At 46.7% G+C, this 22,457-nt stretch overlaps 1 protein-coding gene across 1 annotated transcript; it reads left to right on the forward strand.

Moving 5' to 3' along the window:
• The first annotated feature begins 92 nt into the window (after positions 1–92).
• CTSO (cathepsin O) lies at positions 93–21,602 on the forward strand. Its single transcript, XM_030865769.3, has 8 exons — positions 93–345; positions 7,070–7,178; positions 7,748–7,887; positions 10,942–11,109; positions 12,426–12,547; positions 16,902–17,065; positions 17,633–17,725; positions 19,824–21,602. The coding sequence occupies exons 1-8, from the start codon at positions 238–240 to the stop codon at positions 19,856–19,858; spliced, it is 939 nt and encodes a 312-aa protein (XP_030721629.1). The 5' UTR covers positions 93–237; the 3' UTR covers positions 19,859–21,602.
• Positions 21,603–22,457: the final 855 nt, after the last annotated feature.

Below are 22,457 nucleotides of genomic sequence, written 5' to 3' on the forward strand. Positions count from 1 at the left end.
CGAAGCCCACCCTCAGGCTCTCTTCTAGCAGGCGCGGGGCGACACCGGAACACGGGGTCCCGGGCGGGCGCTCCGCCGAGCACAGCGCGAAGCCGCGCTTCGCGGCCGCCGGACGCCCACTTCCGGGCGGCGGGGAAGAAGGGGCGTAACCGTCTCAGCCCCGCGCCCCGCCCGCGGCCCCCAATCCCCGTACCTGCCGGCTGCGGGAGCCCGCGACCGGAAGAGGGAGCGCGCGCGATGGAGCTGCGGCGCCTCTGGCTGCTTTGCTGCTGCTGCTGCTGCGGCTGCTGTCCCGGTGCCGCCCCGGCCCCGCCGAGCGGCCGCAACCCGCCCGCCGCCTTCCGGGTACCGCGCTCCCCGGGGGCCCTTCCCGCCTGCCTGTCCCGGAAGGGGGAGGGGGACCTGAGCTCACCCCCGGGTCCCCTGGGCTTCCTGTCCCGGGGACGGGGGAGGAGGCCCTGAGCTCACCCCCGGGGTCCCCTGGGCTTCCTGTCCCGGGGAGGGGGAGGGGGACCTGAGCGCACCCCCGGGTCCCCTGGGCTTCCTGTCCCGGGGAGGGGGAGGGGACCTGAGCTCACCCCCGGGGTCCCCTGGGCTTCCTGTCCCGGGGACGGGGGAGGGGGACCTGAGCGCACCCCCGGGTCCCCTGGGCTTCCTGTCCCGGGGAGGGGGAGGGGACCTGAGCTCACCCCCGGGTCCCCTGGGCTTCCTGTCCCGGGGACGGGGGAGGGGGACTTGAACGCACCCCTGCGTTCCCCTGGGCTTCCTGTCCCGGGACAGTGGGGCCACCGGAGCGCCACCCCCGGGGTCGCCTGCGCGCAGTTCGGTGACGCGCCTGCGTTCCAGAGCTGGCGTGACGCGCGCGAGCCGTGCTGACCCACAGAGGGGTCCTCCAAGAAAGATGTGCAGCTGCGGGTGACCACTGGCTACGTCCAAGGTGGTCCTGATTGGAAGGCGCACCCCCTTTTGGAGCCCCCGGGCGTCCTCGCCGCCTTCCCAAACTGCATTTCAAGGATGGGAACCAGAAGTAGGCGGAGAAACCTGCCCATCTTCCGGAGGGGGCGCTGGCCACCTCCTTCTGAAGTCGGAATTTTATCCGCACAGAGCCAACCTTCAGCAAGCTCAGGGAATCCTGCCGGTTTATGATTTAACTGAACGCGGGCCCCTTGGACTAGCGCACACCCTGCAAGTTCCGCTGACTTGGTGGAGACCGATTTAGAGAAGGGGGAAGCATTTCATTTCCTTTTCAGATTATTCTGAAAAGGCTTGGTAATCTCAGATGCACGCCAGCATTAAAACTCAGGAACACACCAGTTAGCTCCGTATAAATAAGGTTTTTCCTGAAACCAAGCTGCAAGAGGTAATGATTTAGAGTTGTCCTCACTGTGTTCTATTCAATATGTATCTAGTGCTGGGAGCCGTGGGCTGGGGACACAGGGAAAGTGTGTGGGGTCATGAGAGGTCATTTTTTAAGTTATCAAAGAAAATTCCTTCTTAAGCAAAAGCAAGTATGAAATCAGTAATCCTGCTGCTTAGTGGAATTGCATTTCTTATTTTCCTGGTATTTTCTTGAGCTTTCCATGGGATTCTGTAGCTGCTCTCTGCTCCTTCTCCTCGTCTCCCTGGACCTCCAGTGTTTAGGAAGTATCAGCCTTGCCTGATTCTGCGCATTCTTGTTTTTTGCCCAGACCAAGATGTGTATTTTTATCACCAATTTATTTCTCTAGCTTTCAAAACCAGAAGCACCGGTATAATCGCTTAAGATCAAAGTTTTTGTCCTATATTCCATTCCTGCCCTGAGCTTGGAGGCATATGGTGGTGAACTAACACCTTAGGGGAAAAAAACCAATCCCACCCATACCGCTAATGTATTCATTGACTGAAGAAATAAAAGCACTGCCATACTTCTCAAAAATAAAAAAAATTGAGGATTGAAGTCACAAGGAGGCCAGAGTAATGAATATGTATTTTAAACCTGTGTTATTTATATAATTTATAAATATATATGTATTCACTCATACTGTATAGTTACTCATACTAGAAACCATACCCAGGAGATGATGTCTAGAAAATACAGCTCCTCTCGGGTTCTGCAAGGGTGCATGCCAGGAGATAGTTGTAAGCAGACAAGTGCAGAGTGAGGAAGATTCTCAGTAAGTTTAAAAACCTTGAGCTGAGAAAGCCTGAAAGATGTTCAAAGCAATTGCTCCCAGTGGGAGTTTAGTTCTTGAGATGGGGGCCCGGAAGGGAGAGCAACGAGGGCTTCTGTCCACACTTGCTGGAAACTGTGTTTGAACCTAAACAGCTGTTTGGACCTTGGGCAGAGCTGGACGTGAGCAGATAGAAAGGGCCTTGCTTGCTGGGTACCCACAAGCATTGGGAAGCACCCCTCTGGCCCGGCAAGATGGATTAAAATGTGTTGTAGGGCTTCCCTGGTGGCGCAGTGGTTGAGAGTCCACCTGCCGATGCAGGGGACACGGGTTCGTGCCCTGGTCCAGGAAGATCCCACATGCCGCAAAGCGGCTAGGCCCATAAGCCATGGCCGCTGAGCCAGCATGTCCGGAGCCTGTGCTCCGCAACGAGAGAGGCCACGACAGTGAGAGGCCCACATAACGCAAAAAAAAAAAAAAAAAAAAAAAGTGTTGTAACTGACACTCAGTATAACTCTGCAAAGCTTTATCTCTTTAAAATTATGTCAGGGCTTCCCTGGTGGCGCAGTGGTTGAGAGTCCGCCTGCCGATGCAGGGCACACGGGTTCGTGCCCCGGTCCGGGAAGATCCCACATGCCGCGGAGCAGCTGGGCCCGTGAGCCATGGCCGCTGAGCCTGCGCGTCCGGAGCCTGTGCTCCGCAACGGGAGAGGCCACAGCAGTGAGAGGCCCGCGCACAGCAAAAAAATAAAAGTTAAAAATAAAATAAAATTATGTCTCATTAGGAATTGGTTGAGATTCTCTGTTTACCCATCGGGGTAAATTATGTACAGATTCTAGAAAATTCCCTGGCTCCATAATCTTAAAACGAAAAAAAAAGTTTAAAAATTAAAATAGAGTTATAAAGTGCTCTGTGTCGTGCTAGAGAGAATGGAGAGGTTTTAGGGTGAAAAGTGGACAAATGTTGAACCAGCAGCTGTAGTCTTTGGATCTTGGTATCTTAGTTAGGGAGAGCAAAGAGGTGTCCTCTTGTTTGCAAATGCATTGATGACTGACTAGTGGCTGCCCAAAACCCAGTGGAAAGGTGTTCAGGGAACTGCTGACGCAGCTAGAGAAAGGATCTGATTGATTAGTAATGTTTTCACCATCATGGGTTCATGGTGAAACGTTTTGTCATCCCTGCCTTACGGGGTTTCCTAAGTTCCCCGGGAATATTCCTTGAGCGGAAGTCAGGTGGCACCTGTGATACTTGTACACAAACCAACACCTGTTATTGTTGGGTGAAGACCAGGCTCCTCCTGGGATGGTTATGGGATGCCTCACAGGATAAGTGACTGGAGAAGGGGGGGACAGCAGCTGCCCCTCTGCCCTTTCACTCCTTAGAAGCTTCTGGTGTTCAGGAAGCCCCTGCCGTTGGGTTCAGCCTGTTCTTTGTGCTACAGCCCAGGTGTGGACTGACATTTGCTGAGGCTCCCTGTCTGACCACAGAACAGCTGGTCTTCTGACCCCCGTGGGAGACCACAGACCCAATAAGGGAACCAATAAAAGTTGTATGTTCTCACCTCAGAAGAGTATTTGTATGCCAATGCACATGTGATTTTGCTTAAAATTTCAGAAACTCCACCTTAAAAATTCTTGCCTCGATGATTACATGCTCTGTTTTTAAAAAATAAAATTGTGTGTACTTTGAGGCATGTTTGTTTATGTATAAATAGAAGGTCATTTTACAATGAATGATCCTAATGAATGAACCACAGATGCTTGCTGTAAACAGCCCCTGAAGATCTGGATTATTTCCTGCAAATAAACTTTATCCAGAATGCTTTAAACCACAATTTCTGTCTAACAGAAACGTTAAGAGGTGAAATTGATGTAAGACACTGTGGTTCGGGTGGCAATTTCCAATGGCTCTAGCTTCACGCATACACTGCCAAAATGAAAATGTACCAGAAACTGGAGATCTTGGGTCAGAATCGATTCAGTCTTTCGTTCATCTGTCCATCCGTTTATCCAGTACTTTAACATCTACCATGTATAACAAGATAGTCTAGGTTTTCTGACTAATTCAGTAGGAATGAGACACAAATGGATTCTGTTCGAAGTTGGCCTCTGATTGAAATAGGCGCTTCATAGATTCTTTCCATCAGGTTGAAGAAGTTTCTTTTCATTCACTGCTGAGAGTTTCTATCGTGAAAGGATTATGAATTGTTAAGTGCTTTTTCTGCGTCTATTGAAAATACCATATAGTTTTCCTTCCTCTTTCATTCCATTAATATGGTATATTATGTTGATTGATTTTCAGCTGTTAAACCAACATAGTCTTTTTTAATGGCCCTCACTTGGTCATGATGTATTGTCTTTCTTATAAATTGTTGAATTTGATTTGCTAATATTTTCTTAGGGATTTTACGTCTGTAGTCATGAGGGCTATTGGTGTGTATTTCTCTTTCTTTGAGATGTTTTTGTCTGGTTTTGGGATCAGGGTTATACTGGCCTTATAAAATCAGTTGCAAAGAGTTCCCCTCGCCTTTGTTTTCTCAAAGAAGGTGCGTACAGTTGGTATTGGTATTTCTTGTTTAATTGTGTAGAATTCACCAATGAAGCCATCTCGCCTGGAGTTTTCTTTGTGGAGTCATTTTCAGTTAGGAATTTAATGCCTTTACTTGATAAAAAGCTGTTCAAGTTTTCTGTTTCTCTTGTATCCAGATTTGGTAATGTGTGTCTTCCAAAGAGTTTGTCCGTTTCATGTAGGTTGTCAAACTTATTGGCCTCAAGTGGTCCGAATATGATTCTTCTAGTTCCTGAAGCGTCTGTAGCGGCCCTTGTTTCATTCCTGATATTGGTGATTTGTGTGTCTTCTCTTTCTTTCTTTTCTCTATCCCAGGAGTCAGGACTGAGAGAGGAAGTCGGGGAGGGTCAGGGAGAGTGTCTGCAGCATCTCTGAGCTGAGAGAAGGGGTGAGGGCAGGGTACCCTAGACGCCCCGCAGGCCAGGGGAGGGTAGGAGGCCATGGGGACACACAAATCCCAAACCAGTCTTCAGTGGAGGCCCTTCCCCAGTAGGCCGGCCGAGTGCTGAGTCATGGCCTGGGTGCAGCCTGTGAGCACCAGGGCCTCCCTCCCTGCAGTCCTGGCAGTTCAGATTCAGGGGGTAAGCTCCCTGTGGATGGTCTGTGAGGCCCATCCTCCTGGCTGCAGCGGGCTTTCCTGTACATCCGTAAAGGTCCTACCTTCTCAGGCCTTCGCTCATCCCTCCAGCTCGCAACAGTGGCCAGTAGATGCTTACAGGACGAGGAAGCCGCTGGACTCCTCGGCAGTTTGCAGTCGCTGGCTTAGATTTGTCACGCGGCCTCTACTCACTTGCTTTGCATTTCTGTTCTGTTGATGGATTTTTACGTCTCCTTCCCAAATTATATTCGGAGGCTTGCTTCATCGAGATTATCTTTAAATATCTAAACCTCAGTAACTGTTGATTGATTAACAGTCCCTCCAGGCATATGCTCCATAAGGAAAAAATAAGATTACGATGAGTCCCAGGAATAATTTGCTTGAAAACAAACAGCTTATGCCATTTGCAGCAACATGGATGGGCCTAGAGATGATCATACTAGGTGAAATAAGTCAGAGAGAGAAAGACAAATACCGTGTGATATCGCTTGTATGTGGAATCTAAAAAACTGATGCAAGTGAACTTACTTACAAAACAGAAACAGGCCCACAGACAAAGAAAACAAACTATGGTCACCAAAGGGGAAAGGGGCGCAAGGGATAAATTAGGAGTTTGGGATAAACATATACACACTACTGTGTATAAAATAGATAACCAACAAGGACCTACTGTATAGCACAGAGAACTATACTCAATATCTTTTAATAACCTATAATGGGAAAGAATCTGAAAACGAATACATATGTAAAAAAAAAAAAAGCAGCTTAGCACTATCAAGGGCATGACGTATATAAAATGTAGTTATGCATATATTCAACAACAAATATTAATTAAGCATCTGTTGTGTGCCAGGTGTGTGCTCAGTGAGGGGAACCCAGTAGCGAATAAGACAGACCAGCCTGGCCCTCATTTTGCTTATAGGTTTATGGGACAGACACGCAATAAACACGTAAGTGCACAAGCAAGTACAGAATAGCTAGAGCTGGAAACTTACCAAATGGTGGGGTCTCCTGAAGTTCTATTTATCCCACACAGCTGGTTAGAAGTAGGAAATGGAGGCGTGCTCATACAAAAGACAAGCCTAAGGTTATTATCACAAAACTCAAAGCTGAGGAATCTGTAACAATGGTCCGATTTTCCCTTTGGAAAGACAAGCCAGGCGATCTTCCTGGGACAGTTCCAGGCTTGCATCTCTTTCCCAAAGCCTTTTACCCAAAATGAAACAGAGACCTCTATAAAGCTCAAGGAGAATCGGATTTATAGATTCATTAGTTACTTACTCCTTTTTTCGTGCTTCATTAGTTGTGCTGGGAAATACGGAGATAAAGAAGACAGTGTTCCCAGATCCATAGCTGTTGGATCAAATGAATGCTCTTTGGCGACAACTCCCACTAGTGTCTAGTGTTTATTTGCAATTTATTTTATTTTTTCCACTATGTTAAATAAACATCTATTTAGTGCTTTCAACACGCTTAGTAAAGAGGAATTATAAATGGTTACCCATTTATATGAATTCCTGGAACATTCCTTTCCCAGCTTCAAAAATTACTCCTGAAATCAGATAATATTTTTAATACAAAACATTTATAAAAGTAATCTGATTATCTTAGATGACCTTCCATTGTGATCTGCAGGAAATAAATCAAGCTTTAACTTTTGCATCTGAAAGCTATCTCCAAGTAAGTTATACGCAGCGTGCTCTGGAAAGTTAACATGGGTGATATAAATGAGTGTGTTTTTTTTTCCTTTTAGGAAAGTCTTAATAGACATCGATACTTGAATTCTGTATTTCCTGGTGAAAACTCCACTGCCGTCTATGGAATAAATCAGTTTTCTTATTTGTTCCCGGAAGAGTTTAAAGGTACGGTGCGATGGGGCTACTAATTGATTAGTTTCCCGACTTTAACTTGTTTCCTTAACTTTTGAGAATTGTTCAATTGTGAAGCTAGTAAATTGAGTAATACTTAATATTCATTAAATGCTTAATAAATGTCAAGCACGTACCTGGTGCTGACAGTTAGAAAAGTAAATTCATGTTCACTCTCTTCTAGTTATTGCTTAAGAACTAAATACCGTAAATACAGACATTTCCACGTGGCTCTGAGGGCTAATACCTCATCTCTCCTCCAGTTTTCTGTGCTCTTTCTATTCAAGACACCCATGGTTCCATGGCTTGTGATCAAACAAATGATGTCAATTATACTCATCTTTTTTTGACCTGCTTCTATCAAACACGTCATTTTATGTGAAAGCCCCGGCCCTATTGGAGGGATTCTCATCTTTGTAGTTTTCGGCTAATCCATTTCATGTATGGAAAAGCACAAAAGGCAGACTTTATCAGAAACTCCACTGTTGCTGTTGAAACGTCCCTCCAAAAGGAATCCCTATAATATAATGTTGGTTGCCTTTTCTTTTCATGTGTATCCTCAGCTATTTATTTACGAAGCAGACCTTCCAGTTTTCCCCGGTTTTTGGCGGACGCGCACACATCCATCTCCAACGTGTCTTTGCCATTAAGATTTGACTGGAGGGACAAGCACGTCGTCACCCCAGTGAGGAACCAGCAGACAGTACGTTTGTTTTCTTTTCCTTTTTGATAAGTGTCTGAGTCACTCTTGAGGTCAAGTTCGATCACGCTTGTAAAGGAGCCGTCACTGCTGTAGGTGGAAGGACACCCCAATCATCAAAAAATGGAGAACCCCTGGTGGGGGAGACGGATGTCAGGCCGGGCTCTCACTCTGGCGGTGAGCTCTGTGGGCGCCCCTCCCTGGCTGCCTAGCCCCCTTATCACGGTCCCCAGGCCTGTGCAGAACAGCGGGTGGAAGGCTGGAGGAGGTGAACTTAACCACTGACGCTTGAGCCGTTCAAAAGGGAAACGACGTGGGCTTCCCTGGTGGTGCAGTGGCTGAGAGTCCGCCTGCCAATGCAGGGAACATGGGTTCGTGCCCCGGTCCGGGAAGATCCCACATGCCGCGGAGCAGCTGGGTCCGTGAGCCATGGCCGCTGAGCCTGCGCGTCCGGAGCCTGTGCTCCGCAACGGGAGAGGCCACAACAGTGAGAGGCCTGCGTACCGCAAAAAAAAAGGGAAATGACGTGACATCAGGCACTGGCCCCCCACCGTGTGCCCTGGCCTCTTGGGTTCATCCCCTGAACTCCCTCAGAAACCCTACCTCCATCCCCACCCCTACGGGATCGCACACTTTGTACCTGTGATCCTTAAAAGTGCAGTCAGTTCTGCTGGAATGTGACATAAACGTTCCTAGAAATCACCAACTGTGTAAAATCAGGCAGTGAAAATGAGAGGGAGTATAGAAGAAATGAGGTTAGGACTCAGCGCTAAAAACTTTGTGACACACTAAAAAAAGGCAGAGAAGTAGTAAAAGTGGCAGTGCCGTTTTACATGTGTTAAATGATAAAGAAGTGTGTAAGTCCTGCAGTAAATGCAACCATTTACCACCCTGTGATATCACTTACATGTGGAATCTAAAATATGACACAAATGAGCTTATCTATGAAACAGAAACAGACTCACAGACATAGAGAGCAGACTGGTGGCTGCCAAGGGGGAGGGGGTGGGGGAGGGATGGAGTGGGAGTTTGGGGTCAGCAGATGCAGACTAGTATATATATAGAATGGATAAACAACAAGATCCTACTGTACAGCACAGGGAACTATATTCAATGTCCTGTGATAAACCATCACTGAAAAGAAAATGAAAAAGTATACATATGTATAACTGAGTCATTTGCTGCACAGCAGAAATTAACACATCATTGTAAATCAACCGTACTCAATAAAAACAAGTTTAAAAAATGCAGCCATTTACCTTGCAGAAGTCCTGAGTGTGCCTGTGAAGATCACCTGGAATCAGAGGGAAAGCGGGACCCCAGGTGTGGGTAGGCACACTCATTCACGAGGCGAGCCATCTCCCCGGCAGACATTGGAGGGCAGATGCGCTTGCCCCGCACCCCCGCTGGGCACGGGGATGCCCACTGACCTGGGAAAGTTGGTCCCTAACCCCAGGGATGCCCCAGTTTGTCTGCAGTAGAAACCTCAATGGGTCACTGAGTCTCCTCTCCTAAGACCACCGCTTTGGACCCAGCAGTTCCCCGGTCACCATCTAGTTAGGATGATCCTTTCTGCTTTCTCAGATTCTGTATTTATTGTTCTGTAATCATCTGCTTTATTTTTGGATTCGTAATGAAGGGTGATGTAGTCTGAAACCCAGTCCATCCAGGGTGTGCTTACGTTGTATTCAAGGCAAACTTTTAATTAGGAATCTTCTTACTAAAGGAAAGATGTTTTGGAGCAGGGACTGTCCCCCTGGGGCAGTGGTAGGTGGGTAACCTCAGGTGACCTGCGTTTACAGTTCTCAAGGGGTGGGCACCCTGCTGGAATGTCCCCTAGTGAATGCGGTACCCTGCTCCAGGCACTGAAGCTGGAGGTGTAAATAAGGCCACTTTGAGGCCATTAGATCGCTCAGAGCTTCCCTCCACGAACACCACCAGCTGTGCGTCCTTTCTTCGCCTGCAGTACCTGGTCCCGGGATTAAGACAGTTCCGCCCAGTTTCAAATCCCACTCTCTGCCTTTCCTGCAGTTCTTCCTTGTATGAAATTCTTGATCCTTTCCTTCCACCTCCTCCCTTTCTTGTAGGACCAGCCCTTTAATTCTTTTGCTCTAGTTTGTCCAGTGAGGGGAAGTTAAGAGTCCCACACTCAGGAAGATCGTGGGCCAGTATCTCAAGGAGGAACGAGCAGTAGAGGTCTCCATCATTGGGACATTTCCTGTGTTCATAACTGTGATGGGCTGAAGAGTCATTCAGCCAGTTCCTGAGTCCGTCCGTGAAAGGGACCAACGTAGGCATCCTCACCCCTGCTCACCTCATCCCTGCCTTCTAGCCGGAGCGGGGGAGGTGGATGGCCAAGCAGAGGGATGGAAGAACGGGCTGGGCATCGGTACACACCTTAGATGCAAGCCACCTGTTCAGTGAACTGGCTCGATTTTTTTTTTTAATGTATTTTACTGAAGTATAGTTCATTTACAATGTTGTGTTAATTTCTGCTGTACAGCAAAGTAACTTACTTTTATATATATATATATATATATTCTTTTTCATATTCTTTTCCATGATGGTTTATCACAGCATGTTGAATATAGTTCCCTGTGCTCTACAGGAGGACCTTGTTGTTTATCCATCCTATACATACTAGTTTGCGTCTGCTAATCCCAAACTCCCACTCCATCCCTCCCCCATCCCCTCCCCCTTGGCAGCCACAAGTCTGCTCTCTCTGTCTGTGCAGACTCATTTTTTTAAAAAGACCATCAGTTCAAGTGTGTTCCCAGTCTCTAAAATTCACTTGTATTCTGCATCGTCTAACCTGCAATAGTGATACTACCAATTTACCTTTAATGAATAACTAGATTTTGATGCTTCCAAGAGAATTTTGGGTTTCGTTTCCTTTTTTCAACTAGAAAGTCGACGGGATTGGCGTTTATATCCTGTGGGCCTGGGCCTCTAGACTGTGCTCACTTGATTTGATCATCTGAGATATCAGAGATGTTGGCAGACTTGATTTGCACGTTATTTGATAGTAAGTACTGTTCCTGTTTCTGTCCCTGGCAGTGCGGCGGATGCTGGGCCTTCACCGTGGTAGGAGCAGTGGAGTCCGCGTGCGCCATAAAAGGGCAGCCTCTGGAGGCACTGAGTGTCCAGCAGGTCATAGACTGTTCATACAGCAACTACGGCTGCAACGGAGGGTCCCCGCTCAACGCTTTGAACTGGCTCAATAAGGTGACTAGGTCCACAGCCTTTTAAGCTGCTTGTTTAATGCACATTCAGAATTCACAGACAGTCTACTCTCATTTACTAAATAATGTTTTCAGGGTCGGCAATGTAGCTAACCAGAGCTTGAATTAATCAGAAGACTTCCCAGTGTGACCATATCCGGAAACAGAGTCTTCAGGAGGCTCTGGAGGTTAAATGAGGCCATAAGGTTGGACCCTGACCCGATCGGACTGTGACCTTGGACTTCCAGTGTCCAGAACCGTGTGAAAATCAATTTCAGTTTTTTAAGCCAAAAAAGAAAAAAAGAATTGCTTCTGGGCAGGTCAGCCATCAATAGTGAAACCAAAGTATGAAAAATCTTACCTGCAATCGGTGTTCAGAAAAATATTTATGTTTATTTCCTCACATTACTTAACAGATGCTTTTTTTTTTGCAGATGTGTGTCACATGACTCAAAGCTGAGAGCGTATTCACTTCCGTAGAATTTCCGAGTGTTTAGGTTTACAGGGGATGAGCGGTCAGCTGATTGGGTGCTCTCTGTAGGCGCAGGGCTGAGCCCACGTTGCGCGTCAGTAGCTGGCATGGGGCTGCGCCCTGTCTCTCCCCCTCCAGAGGCTTCCCCAGCACTAAACACCCTCTGACGCTGTCCTAGGTCCAGCAGCAGTGGCGTGAAGCCAGCGATGAGGTGTTGTGAAAGCTTGTCACGACAGCGCTCCCCAAGCTCCAGGGCCCCCCTCTTACTCATTTGCTGTGTTTTGAGTCACCGCACACTGGACACTGATGCTCTGTACATGTTATGGGCAGCAGTGGGTAGAGCGTGTGCCCGTGCTCGCATAAGCCCCGCTCTCCGAAAGGGAGGGTTCGGTCCCGAAAACCGTACGGGTGTGTGGCATTTGCCAAGTGAATGGCAGCGAGAGAAGTGGATGGAAGGATGCTTGTGAGCACAACGCAGGACCACTGCCCTGCCTGAGCCTCAAAGGCTTGGCCACCCAGAGCCAGAGCCGTGGAAGGAGAGCGGTTTACACGCCTGTACCCTCGGGAGAAGGAGAGCCAGACTTTATCATCAGATCACCGGAGGTCCCGGGAAACGGAACACAGGAAACACAGGAGCCAAAGACAAAGAAAGACATTGAGTTTAAGTACCTAGGGTGTCCTTATAAAACACCTAAAGCGTTCATTTAAGATTTTCATAACTCAAAGAATACCCACACGATGAAGGTGTGGCCCAGGCTAATCTTATGTTGACACATGGTAATAAGTTCTGTTTGATTTCTGACACAACCCCGTGACAGAGATAACTTTGGGCGTGCATTTTCTTTTAGATGCAAGTGAAGCTGGTGAGAGATTCAGAATACCCGTTTAAAGCCCAGAATGGTCTGTGCCGTTACTTTTCTGACTCACATTCTGGATTTTCAATCAAAGGTTATTCTGCCTATGACTTCCGGTAAGTGTCTCCCTCTGTTGTGGTTCCCTCTGTATCTCTTAATTTATTATCTATTGATTATTTGGAATGAATAAGTTGATTGACAGCATCACTGCCTACTCTTGTTTTACAATGGCCTTTTTACTGAAAATTGGTAATCAACGTGGAGGTCTATGTACGTTGTTTCTTAAATACAATCCGCTTTCTCCCACGTCATTACAAATAGAAACAACACACTTAAATTAACACGTTTCAATCCAGTTTAAAGTATAATTGACACTCACCACCTCTTACCAAGTTTAAGTGCCACGCTTCCCTTTAGCGTATTTCAGTCTTACTCATGGATCAATGCAAGATTGCTCGGTGTAGACTCCAGCTAACGTCAAGCCGTCTACTTACCAAGAAGCATTTTTGAACGCACTCTGTGTTCCTTGCGTTTCTCAAGTGATCAGCTGTAAGAAAAACATGAAGTGCGGTTTTCATGTGAGAGGCAAGAAGGCAGAGCACGTGAAGAGCTGGTGACGTAGCACATCTGTAGGCGCGATGGGGAGGCCGGAGAAGAGGACTTGTGTTGGGACTGGAAGGGTACAGTGACTTTGGACAGATTCAGGAGAAAATAATCATTTAAAAATTCTTTAAAAACTCAGAGCCGGCTAGAGAACCATTATGACCATTTGATTTCGTGCAAAACAGGTGCTTAGGGATGAGGAGAGCCACGCAGCTCCTGGCTTCATTTTTTAAAAATATGAAGGGAGCTTGTCACAGTGTTTCGAAACAGAGAAAACAGAAGGATTAAAATCAGTTCAGCGAAGGTGACAGATTGCCCTACTACTTAGTAAATATAAAAGGATCTCTGGGTGCACGTGGAGTCTCCCCATGGGATCTCAAAGAAATCACGGGCGAATCTGGATCCTTGAGCAAAATGGAACCCTACGACGCCAGCATCCTTGCGTCCGAGGATGGCCAACCGTCCCCGGCTCCCGTCTGCGGGAGGGGCTCTCACCAGGTGGCCTCAGGGCCCGAGGGAGGATGCACAGAACCCACGATAAACGGGCAGGGTCGCTGAGCACATCGGCCCCCACCTCCCTTGAGGGTGAAGCTCACGCACTTTCTAAACAAGCAAGTGCGTCTCTAAGCTGTCAGCTCCTGGAGAGTCTAAGGGAAGTGTCTGCACATGAAGGAACTGCATCTTCAACGTGTCATTAGAAAGGACTCAGGGCATCCCTTGTCACGAGTAGCAGACTGAAAAAGTTAGGAAGAAACAAAAGAATAATAGGCACTAGTCTGAGTCAGAGAGAGAGGGAGAGGGAGAGAATGCAAAGGTGACTGCTTGGGGTCCGAAGCAGGATTCCTCCAGCCCTTGGATTAGAAGACAGAGGACCTTGTGAAATCCCTCACGTTACAGCGAACGGTTAACTCTGAGAACACAGCGCCAAGCTCACTGCGTTAGACTCTGCAAGAAGAGCTTCCTTTGATTTATCCATTTATTCAAGTATTTACTGAACCCTGTTTTAGGTTCTGGGGATTTGGCAGTGAACAAAACAGACAAAAATCCTGTCCTCAGGACTATATTTTAGTGATAGAGACAAGAAATAAATGAAAGAAATAAACATATGCCTGGTCTGTTAGATGAAATAGCTTTAAAGAGAACAAAGCAGCCGTGGGGTGAAGAGGAGACACGGGAGGGGTGCACAGTCTCAGGACGGGAGCCCAGGGAGAAGGTCCCCGAGGAGGTGGCCTTTGAGTGAAGACGTAACCCTGCAGATACCTGGGGAAACAGTGCTCCCAGCAGAAGGAACTGTACATGCAAAGGCCCTGAGGCAGACAAGGGTCTGGCATAGTTAAAGAGCAGTAAGGACGCCAGTGTGACCGCCACAGAGAGAAGAGCAAGATGGGCAAGTGATGAGGTGACAGGTCGTCAGTGATAACCTGAGCAGTGTTACGAGAATGGCCTTAGACCTGGTGGAGACTAAAGCCCCACAGGGTATACGGAGGGATGTTTCTGAGTTTGTACAGAAGAGCATCACGGGGGACTCCGGGATTTTTGCCCTGAAAGACTGAAAGGCTGGAGTTGCCATGAATAGAGCTGGGAGAGTCTACGACAGAACAGAGAACATCAGATTTGTAGGAAGTGACCCCAGGAAGCGCCGGGAGGGGACTAGGGCATGAGACAGAGTGGGGAGAGCCGTGTGTCCTTGGGACGCAAATTAGGTCTGAGGGTAACTCGGCCCTCAGTCTTACTGGGGGCCTCTGGGATGCAGGGCAGGATGTGTGTGTCAGGGACGATGTCCCGCCGCAGTTGGCGCACATCACCTCCCAGGATTCAGTAGCTGAGGGCTCAGCGGAGGTAGCAGTGGGACATGGGCTTGCTTTCCAGGATCTTGAGGGGAGAAGGGCTTCAGGCAAGAGCTGCAGGGTCTCCTAGTGGGACCCTGGCTGCCTGGCCACACCGCAGGGTAAGGGCCGGAGGGTGTGGGAAGGTCCCCAGGCATCTGCTGTGACCCGGCGCTGGGCAAGCCCCTGCCCTGGAATGTTACCGCTTCCATAGGAGGACCTGAGCCGCAGGGCCCGGTTAGGGCTCATGTCAGGCCAACTCTGAAGCTCATGCTTTTCCCCCGACCTCTATTTGTACGGTCATGCGCTCTTAGTTTTTGAGTAGTCTCAGACAACATCAGCCCAGGGCACAGCTACCAGCCAAACACTTCATAAAATCTTGTGGTGACTCTAAAAAGATCTAAAAGAAAAAACCACACTGAGTCATAAAAGCAAAATGATCGTTCGTACTCAGGCTGCGTTCTGCATTTTTGCTCATCACACCTCAGGAGAAGCATCTCAGGAGTCAAACTAGGATATGAGCATCACTATTTAAATAAACGGAAGGGACAAACATCACATGATATCACTTAGATGTGGGTTCTAATAAAGCATACAAAGGAACTTATTTACAAAACAGGAACACTCACAGACACAGAAAACAAATTCATGGTTACCAGGGGACAGGTGGCAGGGGGATAAATTAGGAGTTTGGGATTAACATGCACACAATACTGTATATAAAATAGATAACCAACAAGGACCTACTGTAGAGCACAGGGAACTCTACTCAGTATTCTGTAATAACCTAAAAGGGAAAAGAATCTGAAAAAGAGTGGATACTTGTATAGGTATAACTGAACCACTTTGCTGTACACCTGAAACTAACACAACGTGTATCAACTACGCTCCAATATAAAATAAAAAAATTTTTTAATAAAATTAAATATTTATGGGTGAAACAAACAAAAAGGGAAAGAACCTACTACATATAACAAGAGACTGAAACACTAGGAAGCAGTATACCACACTGAATTCTAGGGAGGTTGAGGTGCAAACCTACACACTCACCCAGGGTCTGCAACAGGTAAGACTCGCCTTAATCACCAAATCTGGATGACAGTAAAGATTAGGAGAATTCTCTGAAGACTGCGAGATTTGTATCTTACTGATGTGTAAAATTGTTAGTAAGCTCATGCAACAAGGTTTGATAATTTGATAGTCGTTCCATATTGGGCTAAAAATGGAAATAAAGATACTGTTCGGAGCATATTTTCACTTGTTTCCAGCCCACACTGCTCTGAAAGACAAGTGACCGCAGTTCTGGGGCTAAATGGAGCCTTTCCCTGCTGGTCTAGACCGTGGCGTGCACGCCTCTTTCCTATTTTCCAACAGCTGTGAGACCTCCCTCGTCCTGCCTCGAGCAGAGATGATAACTAAATCGTTTCCATCAGCCCACAGCGTTCATTGCCCTCCACGTTCTGGACAGCTTCTGTCCCCCCCGCCCTTCTCCTTTCCTCACACCGTCCCTGTAAGGTGTCGTTGATGTCCTGTATTTACTGTATAGCTTTTGTTACCTTTAAAAGGTGGCGGGACTCCCCTGGCGGTCCAGTGGTTAGGACTCCGCTTCCACTGCAGGGGGCACGGGTTCAATCCCTGGTCCAGGAAGATCCCGTGGGCCGCACGGTGCAGCAAAATAAATAAATAAATAAAATGGAAAAAATAAAAGGTGGAGGCGGACTTCCCTGGTGGCGCAGTGGTTGAGAGTCCGCCTGCCAATGCAGGGGACACGGGTTCGTGCCCCGGTCCGGGAGGATCCCACATGCCGCGGAGCGGCTGGGCCCGTGAGCCATGGCCGCTGAGCCTGCGCGTCCGGGGCCTGGTGTCCCACAGCCCTCCTGGACGGCCAGTCTTCCAGACTTCTTTTAGCTTCCATCGATTAGGGCTTGATAATTGCAACCAAACCTACTCCTACCCATATACAGATTAAATAGATCACTTTTATAAAGTATTTGTACCTGAAAAACTAAACTTCTTAACCAAACATCTCCTCTCTCGGTAGTGACCAAGAAGACGAAATGGCAAAAGCACTGTTTACCTTGGGCCCTCTGATAGTGGTAGTAGATGCCGTGAGCTGGCAAGATTACCTGGGAGGCATCATACAGCATCATTGCTCTAGCGGAGAAGCAAATCACGCCGTTCTGGTAACCGGCTTTGATAAAACAGGTGAGTGCTGGTGAGATGCGACCAATTGCTTTGCAGCTTGAACTCCAGCTTGACAAGTGATTGCCATCCTTTAAGACGCTGAAACCTGGTCCTATTACGTCTAAGTCCTCATGAGCTTTACAACTTTTCACTAAACTTCCAGGTATACACGCCCTGCGGGTCCCACTGTCAATCTGGTAGATGCCTCGTTGAAATGACACTAAATTCCTGATCTAAATAATGGGCATTCTCCATCTGGAATGTTTAGGGTAACTGCTGGGAAAGAGAAGTACTTATACTTATCTAAGGATCCTTTTTTTTCTTTCTTTTCCTTTTTCTAAGTCTCTGGAAAACGATGTGTGTTTTCATTTTCTGCAGAAACTGCATTAAGTGAAATGAATTCAAACACATTTTCCATTGATGGGCGTGTGACACTAGTACTGATCAAGTTTACTTGGCTGGTTTGTTAGCAGTTCATTACATTTTTTATCTTTTTCTTAGAACCACTGTACTTTTCAATAACTGAACTTTAAATAAACATTCTTTCACCACAAATATGTTCTCCAGGGTTTGTTTCATGTTTTTTAGGAAGTACCCCGTACTGGATCGTGAGGAACTCCTGGGGAACTTCCTGGGGCATAGACGGCTGTGTCCACATAAAAATGGGAGGAAACATTTGTGGTGAGTCGTGAGTTGATATTCAAAACTCCAGGCTAAATGTCAAGGGAGAGACTGTGAATAGATTAAAATTATAGCCCATCCAGTCCATAGTGTGCGTCCAGGATACTTAGATCACTTTTACAGTAAGAATTGTCATCCTTTAACTAATTGATAAAAATACAACAGTGTTTTTTAAAAAAGACACTACTGTACACATTCATGTTTTTAAAAGGAAGAGGGACTGTAGTAAAAACCAGTGTAATGAGCAAAACATTGTAAGACATGGTGAAAATTTACCAAAGTTAACTACTTCCAAAACCAGAAAAAACTCCACTTAGGAGGCTGAGCTTTTCCAGAAATGTCTCCAATTCCAAATTTACTTTTTATAATTGTATTACTTTCCATTATTTTATGTATTATAATACCTTCTCTAGGATCATCAAGAATCACTTTTTCTTTGTATCAAAATGGGTGAAAATCTGAATATTAGGGTTGTTTCTGATTTAATATGCCCCTTGTCACTTAGAAAATTCTAGCAAAAAATTCTACTCACTGGAATTGAGAGGCTTAAAAGAATGCCAAACATGCCCTTTTGTTGAATAACACTTTTTATTAATTAACAACAAACCAAATTAAGATAGCTATTTAAGTATGTTAAACGTATTCTAAAATCCATATTCAAATTCTGTTCTAAAATTTTTGATCTAGAAAATCAGCATATTTTCTGAATCAAGTTGGACCCAAACTATGCTGTGTGTACAACTTTTTAAAAATTGTAGAACACCCCAGGTTGTGATATTTATGATAAAAGAGAGTTATGGATGGGCTACCCTGGTGGCACAGTGGTTGAGAGTCCGCCTGCCGATGCAGGGCACACGGGTTCGTGCCCCGGTCCGGGAGGATCCCACGTGCCGCGGAGCGGCTGGGCCCGTGAGCCATGGCCGCTGAGCCTGCGCGTCCGGAGCCTGTGCTCCGCAACGGGAGAGGCCACAACAGTGAGAGGCCTGTGTACCGAAAAAAAAAAAGAGAGAGTTATGGAAAACTTTGAGAGCTTATATTTTGATTCAGTCTAGCGACGACAGCTCAGTCGTTCCACAGAGCCGCATCCGTGTACTTTAGTAAATGGCCTGTTCAATCACCCCAGTAAACAATTTTTCATAAATTATTTATTAACGAGAGTCAGCCTCACAGAAGCTTTTCATCCAGAGCGCGAGCACCCCGCCAGGCCTCTGCGTTCAGCTTCACTGGGGCTCTGCAGATATAGGGCCGCTGCCACTCCTGGAAGCCCTGCTGCCCCCACAGTTCATCCCCAGCTGCGGAGTGAGGGGCCTGCATCTGGGCCGAGGGGCGGCTGCTTTCACAGCGCTGGCAGGGTTGCTGCCAGGACGTGATCCGGATGCTGGTTCAGCATCACTGCATCCCCACCTCTTCCCAGCCCCCAGCTACAAAGGGTGAGTCGGGATCATCTTTGCCCTGTACCCGTTTCCCAGTTTGTCTCCAAGGCCTGCCTGGTTCGTCATTATACAGGAATCCAGATCCTTTCTGAAAGGGAGTATTTCCTAAAAGTTACATCCCTGGGATGGTCACATTACTCTCACGACCAGCTGCGGAAGGCGGGTAGCATTCCGTGGCCCCAAGAGATTTCAAAGGCGCAGCTAATCACAGAGGAATCCAGTCTTCAAATAGGATGTTTGATCACTTCCACCACGACATTCTGATCTGCGTCCGCAGAGCACGCTGGTGATTTATTGAAATGTTGTTGAAGTTCAAGTCTTAGAATTTAAATTTTCAAATTGTGTTTAAAATAATCCTATAAATTTTCGTATTGCCTCTAAGCAATATCTATGAGTGCCATACAGATTTCAGATACATTCACCTGTTTAGTTCATAAATCGTTTGGGGATTTTTAACAGTTTCTTGAAATAAAAATATGAGGTATCTCTTCTAATATCTGCGTGTGAGGTTGCCGTGTCGCTATGGACAGGTAGCTATCACCAGTGAGTGATTTTCTTAGTAGATATTAACTCTTTCCGAACCCAAATGAAAATTGTTTTAATTTGCTATTTAAAAGGCATGTAAGGAGGAAATAGAGTAGTACTGATCGTTTCCTTTTTCTCAGGTATCGCAGAATCTGTTTCTGCTGTATTCGTGTGATACGTTCGCCAGATCAAGAGACAGATACAAAACCGAAGGCTCGTGATGAGATGTGATACTTCATTCTTGGCATTTTCATCTTTAGGCTTTTGCAACTACCCACAAAAGACAGGCTCTAGGGCCTGGTCCTGCTGAAACTATTGATAAGTTGTAGAATATTCTCTTCTTAGAGAGAGATGGACAAGGTCAGAAGGAAGAAAACCAGCACCATGGCCTGGGAGGAAGTCTGTGGGACAGTTTCCTACTGGGAGGACGGTCAGATTAGCAGGTATTTTAGGTCTCTTCACTCTGAAAAGGCTATTGTCTGGTTTGTTTGATCATTGTTTCTGTTTGCCGTTTCTTTATTTTTAATGACGTATTTCCAATCGGATTAAAGAGGTGATAAGAATCCCTTTTCCTTTATGGGATAAAATCACCAGCCCAAGCTGTCCTGCGTACAGGAATAGCCAGCCTAGAACTAGGTGTGCCCCTGCCAGTTGTATTCCCAGCCCTCCAGGATGGAATTTCAAAGGAATGTTGAAGGGCCAGTTGCTCTTCCCCAGCACATGGTGCCGACCGGTGACCTGCGCAGATCACGTAGAAAGAAGCAAAGAGACAAAGTTACTTTTTAAGGCAGACAGTTAGCCTGATTGAAACTAAATGACCAATATGGCAACCAAGTGATAGGAAAATCTCAAGTAGCCTTGCCTGGAAGACAAATTATTTGGGGGTTTCACGGCCCGGAGGGTTCCAGTACGTTTTCTTTCCTCCTTTGTTCTTGCGGATTGAGGAGCGGTGTGTCTTCTCACATTTTCTCACTCTTTCCCTCACTCTTGGCCGTGAAACTTCTAAATCCTCCTGGTGGTGCGGCTTCCCTGGCGAAAGAAGTCTCGTTGTTTACTTTCCGTTTCAATTTAGGGCCGTTTATTTGGCTCCAGTTGTCTCTAAGCCTCGATCAGCATCAGGACCTCACCTGTCTGTCCGCCCATCATTTGGACGCACCACCTCTTTCAAAGTTCAAGCTCATTAATCTGGGGTATCAGCCAAAATGTGTTTCCCAGCCTCTGTTGTCCCAGTTTTCTGCTTATTTTTCCCAGACTCCATCCTAACTACTTTTTCGTGCGTCCCTTTGGCTTTCCACGTGGTCCCTGGTCCTCGAGGTCCAACTCCTCTTTCGCAGGGTCATTATGCTTGGTCGTGTAAGAACCTCAGAGCATGAAAGCTGCTCTTCTGATTGAATACAAGTACAATCGTACTGTGTGAGTTAAATGACAAAGTTGTATCAAGTACTACGTATGTAAGTATCTCCTCTCTCAAATTCTCGGTTGCGGTCCAGTGTAGACTATCTTAAAAGCGTAATTGTAGAGGTGGCAATAACCACTGAAAAAAATTGAGACATCCCATTTTTCCTCTCACGGTTGGCCTTTATTTATCACTCTCCTTATTAGAAGAAAATCAAAAACAAGACACTATTTCTTTTCCCTACACCAACAAGAAGCAATTTCAAAAGAGTATGTGTTGACTCAGGTTTAGAAATGACAAGTTGATATTCTGTTTGACTGATATTCTAAATACCCAGCTATGCCACAAAGGACTTGTGTCTTGATTGTTCCAGTTCGCGTTCATGTACTAATTCCTGTAACGTGTGAACGCTTTTCTGATACTCTTTTACAAAGATCAATATCCTTCTGAATTACAAAGTGATGAATACCTCTCGGCTCTTCTGGATTTTGATAACATTTTTAATAAAATGACCTGTATCTGACTCTGGGTTAAGAAGACTCTGTCCATGTGTATGGCTTACATTTTGTGAACACAGTGTTAATGCGGTTCACATTCACACAAGAGTTTTCTCAGCTCCAAACCCATATGTTTAATTTTTGGTTTTCTCCATAGACATCTTAACTTCCATGTCTACAAACTATCTCCTTCCCCCCCTCAAAACAACAAAACAAAACAACAGAACGAAAAACCTAAAAAACAACAACAAACGCCCACACCTCCTGGAGTCTCTGTTTCGGGTGACAGCATTAGTATCATGTAATAACCCAATCAGTAAAATTGAGGGAAATCTTAGATGTTCCATCAGGTCAGCCACACCTGAGGACCAGCACCTAATCACCCACCTGCTCTCCGTTTCCTTCCTCCATCCTTCACTCGCTGCATGTTCTTTAGCATCTCTGACCCCCACTGCTCAGGAGTCGACCCACCAGACCCCTTGTCCCTCAGTCTGGGGCTTCTCGAGTACGGCCCCCAGACCAGGAGCCACCCGAGGACTTGGAAACTGTTTCGTCAGCCCCCCGGGTGTTTGTGATGGACGGATTGATGATGCATCTGCTCTGTGTCCCCGGGGTTTACATTTCTAAAAGACACCATTTTCATGTTATCCCTCTGGTTTAGCCCATTCAGGGGCTCCCGGTGCCTAAAAGATAACATATCAACTTTTCTAAATGAGCTTTTCCCAAAGAGGCCCCTTCCTGCCTTCTCAGCCTCACCATCTGCTGTTCCACGTGGGCGTGCGCTGTGCTCCCGCGCTGACCAGCTGCTGGACGTTCGCCCGTGAGGCCGAGAGGAGAGCAATGAAATCTTCACATAATAATTAGGAGTCATAATGAAAAAC

The sequence above is a fragment of the Globicephala melas genome, chromosome 5 (genome assembly GCF_963455315.2).
Source record: "Globicephala melas chromosome 5, mGloMel1.2, whole genome shotgun sequence".
In the NCBI taxonomy this organism is placed as follows: Eukaryota; Metazoa; Chordata; class Mammalia; order Artiodactyla; family Delphinidae; genus Globicephala; species Globicephala melas.